Raw genomic sequence first — 7567 nt, 5'->3', positions numbered from 1 at the left:
CAAATACATTCTTCTTCTTCTTCGAGGCATTTATCACGGCTAGAAGTTTTATTTAGGTTATAATCAAACGATCAAAGCTGATTTTGAAATTCTAAAAGAACAGTATTTTTGAATAAAAAATTATGCAATTCTTTATCAAATTTAATTTATTGTATTTTATTTTAAAAAATGCGAGTAAAATCAAAATAAAAGGAGACAGACCAATTGTTATATGGACTTAGTATTTACAGCTTGTTGTTTAATATTCAATGTTTAGAAGCCTAGCTGGATGTAGAGAGCACAGTTTATGGGAATTCAAATTTGCTCAAATTCCTTGTATGTGAAAACATATCTGGCCAATAAAGCTGGTTCTGATAGGCCTTCATCTAAAAAAGTGGGTTTATTGCTCTAATTTGTAGGCACTTTAACATTTCTTCAAGCTATAGCTATTTTAAAGGCAACATTCCTAATCAAACCAAAAGCCCTTTCTGCCAGTGACTCCTGCATTGCTAATCTCTATTATGTCAAGACCTGGGTTTCCTGTAAGAGAGGGACTTGCCTCCACTTATGCAGGAACACATGGCAAAGAGGAAGTGCACGGGGCAGCTCCAGGCTTCTGAGCTGGGATCAACTTCTTCACACATGGCACAAGGCTTGTTGAATGAATTCCCTTGAGTGACAAACAAAACATAACATCACTAGATGCTAGTAGGGTCAATAGATTTGTAGGGCCTAAATACTGTAGTAACCCATTGCTATTAATCATGGGCCACATCAATCTGCTGCTCTCACATGGACCAGTCATTGACAAATCATCCAGTCATTCAGCACCTTATTTTTGTGTGGACAGAAAAGTGCAAGGCATTCCATAGCAATCTGTAAAAACCTCTTTATCTCAATGGGGAACATACTTTGGAATTTAAGAATCGCCAAATGTCAGGAAAGTAAGGTGAATTACACGGGTTATACATTTTTGGCTGTCCACAATTTGACTTGATTAGAATTTACATAAAGGTTTCTATTCCACCTTTAGTCATGCATACAAATGTCCATCTGGTGATAATCACAATATTTACATGTCCAAATGAGTTCAATATGTTTAACTGATTCTTAAATCACCAAGAAAACCCAAACATTAGGTGAAACTATTTCAGAAATGCATACTCCAAATACTTCCTCAGCACTGTGAAAGTCACGCATGTAATACATTTAAGTATTTGGCAAAAACATGAGCTATTCAGTAGACCGCATGTGCAGATAACCTATTCAAAAATGTCCAATTTTCTAAATTACATGAAATATAATCTAATATGTTTCCTTTTCTTGAACCGCTATAGGGAACACCCTTCAGTCTAAGACATGGCTTAGATAATGGTAAAAGAAAATCATTAGAAGAAGTGGTGCCAAAGCTCATGCACATGAGGCAAAACAGTTGCATCCTGAGTCCCACTGGGACCGCCCCCCCCCCCTGCAATACATGACATCAAAAATATACATGTAGCCATTACAATACCACAAAAAAAGACTTGACACAAACCCAGGCCAAACTCTCTGTCAGTAAAAGAACGCAGACTTGGAGATTGTCTACTTCGATGGAGAGCAGACGTTTAGGCTGAATAGACTCCACTGTGTACTGCTTCTGTTTCTGCGCTGCATCACTGCCACGCCAAAACCTGACGAGCTGGCTACTCTGCCCGAGTGTCTACCACCTTAAGCTACACTGAGCTAGGAGTGACTCCGCAGAGACTTTTCACACTTTGCATTCCTGTTGATCCTATGCAGAACCCCGGGTTTGTTGTTTCCATTATGTAACTATGTGACGGGCTGCTTTTGAATGACTGGTCTTAAGTCATGTTGTTGGTCTGCAGAAGAATAAAGGCCCTGCATGCAAAAAGACTACTTTAAAATGTACAAAATATCTACAAAGGACTCAATGTGTGAGGTAAAATGTCCATGCTATAATACTGGTTTAGTTTTCCATCTGTAAACTATTCTTTTTTTGCATGTTGACTACAATAAAAGTAATCCATTTGTTTAAACCTTATGAAAATATGGGGTGCTGGTGGTGCAGTGGTGGGTGCGCCCACCCCATGTACGGAGGCTGTAGTCCTCGAAGCAGGCGTCCCAGGTTCGAATCTGACCTGTGGCTCCTTTCCCGCCTGTCATTCATCACTCTCTCTGTTCCTGATTTCCGACTCTATTCACCGTCATATCTCTCCAAAAACCCCCCAAAAATCAAAAAATGGATGAAACATACATGGATTCAACTCATGTTTTATTTTTGCACAAGTCCTGCCTCTATAATCTGTACTTCTAGGACATAAAAAGAAATTGAATTAAAAAATCACTCCCATGAGAAATCACAGATACCATTACCCTTAGCAGTTAAACATAAACCAGTAAGTGCTAGACGTGCACAGGAAATCTAGGTGAATTCCAAGTCCTCTGCTGTCCAGCTTTAATTTGCAGATGTGTTGATTTGATTGAAGAGTTTGTCCTTGATGACTTGTGACATCAGGCCATGAATGGCCTCGATGGTTGTCTTGCAGCTGAAACAAGCCACAGTGAAAACTGGAGGTTAGTTCAATGAATGCAGAGATGTTTAAACTACACTCACATCAGTACACTTTCACATACAGCACAGCACGTTGGTCAACTGAGCTTATTTTAATGTGCTCTATAAATAAACTTTGACTTTACTACAGTTAATACTGTAGGTGTTGATTCATTATTCATTTACAGGACAACGATTGTATCAGATATGGCTGACATTAGGATGAGTAACAGAGATTAGGATTAGATGCTCGTTTGGTTGGTTGAATCATAAACATTTGAATTATATTCCATGGAAACAATTAAATAATATTAAATGTTATAGTGCTGCAGGACTACTATTTTATTTTCCTGTTTGTAATCACACTCCTAGAATAAATGGAGGTTTAGAAATCTAAATAGACTACAGATCAAGAAATAAATCATTAGCAGATAGACAGATAATAAATCAGAAGATATTTTGATAATCTAATCATAATTTTAATACATCTCTGTTTTATATAGCTGTAACTTCATTTTTTAAGGTTATGTATGCATTTATAAATACATTAAAAACTGCTTTTTGGGTTACGTGATGTGAATCTTTGGTTATTTGACATTTTATTTTATTTACTTTGTCATTATTTTACGTTTTTTCTATATTGTTTTTTTGTCGCTGTAAATCATTTAGAATTACATTTGGTCTATATGAAAGGTGTTATATAAATAAAACTGGATTGAAACTTGATTTATAGAAAAATAATAGATTAATGGTAATACTTTGAAAATTCTAATTTGAAAAAAACTATTCTGCTGCCTTAAATAAAACATTTAATAAAAAAATATAAATTTCATTCCATACAACAAAAAAAAACTAGAAGCAATTGCCCCACATACCTGTGCCTAACTAGTACATTTAAAATATTTGTGTAAATGACCTGAGACTTCAAACCTTGTTTTGAAATATGGTTACGAGAACATAAGGACAAGAGATGATTAAAAACAACTAGGTTGAGTTGGTAAGTAATCTATGTCAGAATAACCAAACACACAGACGATAATAAATTCAATACTACAAACTACTTTCCCATCAGGTACTTTACAGTGCTTTCTGTAGAAGTGTGAAAGTAATTCAGAGCCAAGGAACTTACATTTAATGCCTAAAATATGTTACGTTCAGGCTCAAGTTTTACTACGCAGACCTTGTTTTCTGGAGAAAAAAAAAAGATGTACCTATCTCGCGTTGCCTTTGCCAGTTTGTCCTCAGACTTCCTGTCATGTGTGTCCAAGCCAAGCATGAAGCTTCCCCTTCCCAGCTGGGCCTCCGACTGCTCCAGCTTCTCTGACAGGTCAAATACCTGGCCTGTGGTGTAGTCCGAGTTCTGACCGTCCAATAAGCACACACACACACACACACACACACACAAACAAACATAAACACCAATTCATGCACAATTTGCCAACAAAAGATAGATAACAGATTTCCCACAAAGAAAAAGAAACGTGCAGAATGGCAACAAATCTGTCTAACAAGCTGCAGGAACACTCTATCTCAAGGTGAATGAGAAGAAGTCGGGAAAAGTTTGCTTAAGGTGGGGCCGTGTTTTTAGTGGAAAAGGTAATTAAAACACAATGACACGGGGGCCCCTGACGAGGGTGACAGTGTAGCAACTGACAAAGCCTGTCACCCAGAGAGCAGCTTGTTCTTGACATGTAGTCAATTCATCTTCATCCAGAATGCCAAAGAGCTCACTGTTTGGATAAGCCTGATGCCTATTTAGACTATTTAGTCAAGCTCGGGACAGGGTGACTGCATCCACAATGGGAATTCACATGAGGGGCTTTCAATCTTTAGAATGAACTATGGGTGGAAAGAGATTCACGGTGAACCATGACATTATCTGTATCAGTGGAGTCGGGTTCGACTTTAACATTTATCTCCCCTTGTTAAAACCCTTTAATTAAGCTTATTACTTCTACCAATAAACAAGGACTCCTGGCTAATATGCAGCAATACATCACAACATCACAAGCAGCTGACCACATGTCTGCATGAGTTATTGAGTAAAAATTAACCATTAATCAAAATGTCAAACAATTAGCACCCCCACCCCTTCTTTTTATTACATTGCTTACTTACCGTGAGGAGACTTGAGGAACTTAAGGTATTGACCCAATATTTATTCCAAAGGAGTTCCAGTAGCTTTCTATCGAGGGAGGACTTGAAGTAAGTGACCTCCAACGCATAATACCTAAATAAAAAGAATAAAAGGCAAAACATAAGTATGGTACAGAAAACAATTACTCATTATGAAAGTACCACAAATTAAAGAAAAATATAAAAATATGTTTTGATACATGTTAGAGGTATTATTGTGACTTAGTGTGTTTATAAGGGATATATATATATATCTACATATATATATATATGAATACTCACTGTTTACAGTGAACACCAAAGTCTTCAATCTTGCTCAAGGGGATCGTCTGATATTCTGACGGTCCCTCATCTGGAGGTTTATAACCCTGAAAATCAAAAGAGGGAATAATGAGAAATAACAATAAAAAAATAATCTCTGTAACATAACCAGATCATTTCTAAACTACAAAAATACAAATATCATAGTGCAACAATAAAAACTACAAGCATGATCAATAACAAGCACATAAATCGCTAAAAGCAAGTCATTTTTGATTACTTTTACTACTCTAAGTAAAGGAGGATCTGCACTATGCGGTCTTTGCTGTACCTTTGGGTAGGTCCTGAAGGCGCCAAGGTTGACTTTCCCTGCTGAAATAGTCCGAGTCGGGTCGATCTGTACAGAGAAAGATACAGTAGAACAGGAAAGCAAAGTCAGGGGTCAAACCAACCTCGAGGGACCACTCGAATCTGGCCACCAGGAGCATTTTTCTACGGCTGTCACTGTACTGAAAATACACACTTAATTATAAGCCGCCCATGGCATTAAAACCAAAGGCTCAGCCAAATGAAGTGTAAATAGCATATATGGTTGCAATAGCAAGATATTCATCAGTACCGCATGGAAAGCTACAGTTTTTACATCAATAATCTTGCCCCCTTCTAAGTAACACACACATGTACTTGTATTGTCCTGGGGTGCAGAAAAAAAGGTGCAGCACGTAGCATGAAATAAAAACAATGACTTTATTCACTAACTTACCACAACTGCAACAAATGGCTCCTGAAACTGCTGGTTGAGCATCTGAGTGCTGACATCGATGCCTGAGAGCCAGCACCCATAGCCAGGGTGACTGTGGTACCAGCCAATAGCGTTCTCCAGCCGGCCGACCTGTGGGATTAAAGATACATTATTCAAGGCTTGATATACAACGTTACAGTAGAAAAACAGACATATTGAGAAGATCACATTTTGTGAAAATAGATTTCAAATATTATCATAGAGGTTACTATTTTATGAAGTGCATTATTGATTTTTTTTTGATTTTTTTAAAGAAACATTTGACTTCAAACAACCGTATATTGGCAATAGAGGTAAAGTACATACACCTTGTAGTGGCCTTGTCAGAAAAAAATACAGGAATGAAGAATAATCTGATCAAAAACTCATGCATAAATAAATAAAAGTATTGGACCACAATGGTGTGTTAGTTGTGGGATATGAATAGCATTCCGCTCTCCCTGTTTGTGTGTTAAATGTTGTGCAATCAATAAAGTGAAATAGTATAATACATGTAGTAATGTAAAGATGTGCAAGTAAATTCATGGTTAAAATACACAGTCCAATATATGGTTGGTCTAATTCAGTAGGTGATTCCCTTTTTAAGATAAATAGATAAAAACATACGGGTGGAAAAAAAACATACAAACTAGAAGTAGGTTTTTGGGAAGGGCTGAATTATGCATAGAAAATGCAATATTATTTAAAAACAAAATTCAATGAACTGTTTGCATGAGGAGCTTGGTTTATCTTTTTCGTTTTATCATGAAATTCAAGAGGTTCCCTTTAATAGAAGTCCAACCTGTTTGGCATTTTCAATATAAGCAGCCATGTATTCGTATGCTGCAGCCTGCGCGTTGACTCGGGTTTCGGTGCCCTCCACGGGCAACGCGAAGCTGTCCATGATGATCATGGTTTCACCGTCCACCTTCCCCAACATTAGGCCCATCACCTCCAGGTTTCCACCGGACCTGGCATGCATTACCATCTTCAACAGGGCCAAAGCTGAGATCTTGCAGTACTTGAAATAGTGATGACTATGAGTCAAAGAAACACATAGTCAGGATGGTATTAATGACTACATTTACACACTGGATATTCACAACACTGTTTACAAATAAACCAATGCTAGTTAAGTGAAGCTATCGAGGGTGTTCAAGACAAACCACAAACAGCATACAACACCGATGATTTAGCTTTACAATACTCCAAACACGGAAACAAAAAGCGTAATACGATATAAATGATCTATACTTACTCCTTTGTCCATGGCTTCGCAGCAAGGATTTCTTGTTGTTGCTTTTTGTCATATTTGTAAATTTCATCTATGCTCTGAACTTCCTGCATGCTGTTGGTTAGCTCCCATGTTTTCTGCGCTGTGCTGCTCCCCGCCATAATGAACAGACAATACAACAAAAAAAAGTGAGTCGTTGAAATACCTATTTCTGATCAAGAAAGCGAATTAATTTGAGGTTTTTACAAAGATGTTGACACCGTAACAGAGAAAAAAAGCCGTGTCAGTCAGGGGAGCCATGACAGTGGATCAAACCAATACACCAAAGTGCGAACGCAAAGGAGTGTTTATACTACTCGTAAAACAATTGCATGATATGTATGTTTTTATGGTGCATGTAATGTCCTTCAATTAGTATACAATCAAAACAAGTAATTGTATTCCACCTTAAAGCATTTTACCATAGTTACCACCTATATGAAAGTGCATCCACCCCTCTGGCAGAATACATGGTGCAGTCCTGAGAAGACCTCAACCCACCGCTGGGGACACACTGACACCTAGCGGCGCTTGTAAGAAACACATGCATTAAGACTTTCATGTCTTTTGCTCTGCATTTGAG

At 37.6% G+C, this 7567-nt stretch overlaps 1 protein-coding gene across 1 annotated transcript; it reads right to left on the bottom strand.

Moving 5' to 3' along the window:
- Positions 1-2239: 2239 nt before the first annotated feature.
- cops5 (COP9 signalosome subunit 5) lies at positions 2240-7269 on the bottom strand. The gene is made up of 8 exons (XM_061064180.1): positions 6970-7269; positions 6514-6748; positions 5694-5822; positions 5262-5327; positions 4952-5037; positions 4652-4763; positions 3745-3893; positions 2240-2528 (listed from the first exon to the last, which is right to left on the bottom strand). Exons 1-8 carry the CDS (start codon positions 7104-7106, stop codon positions 2438-2440), a joined length of 1005 nt encoding a protein of 334 aa, XP_060920163.1. The 5' UTR covers positions 7107-7269; the 3' UTR covers positions 2240-2437.
- Positions 7270-7567: the final 298 nt, after the last annotated feature.

The sequence above is a fragment of the Labrus mixtus genome, chromosome 19 (genome assembly GCF_963584025.1).
Source record: "Labrus mixtus chromosome 19, fLabMix1.1, whole genome shotgun sequence".
NCBI classification, from domain to species: domain Eukaryota; kingdom Metazoa; phylum Chordata; class Actinopteri; order Labriformes; family Labridae; genus Labrus; species Labrus mixtus.
This window is presented reverse-complemented; position numbering and strand designations above follow the sequence as displayed.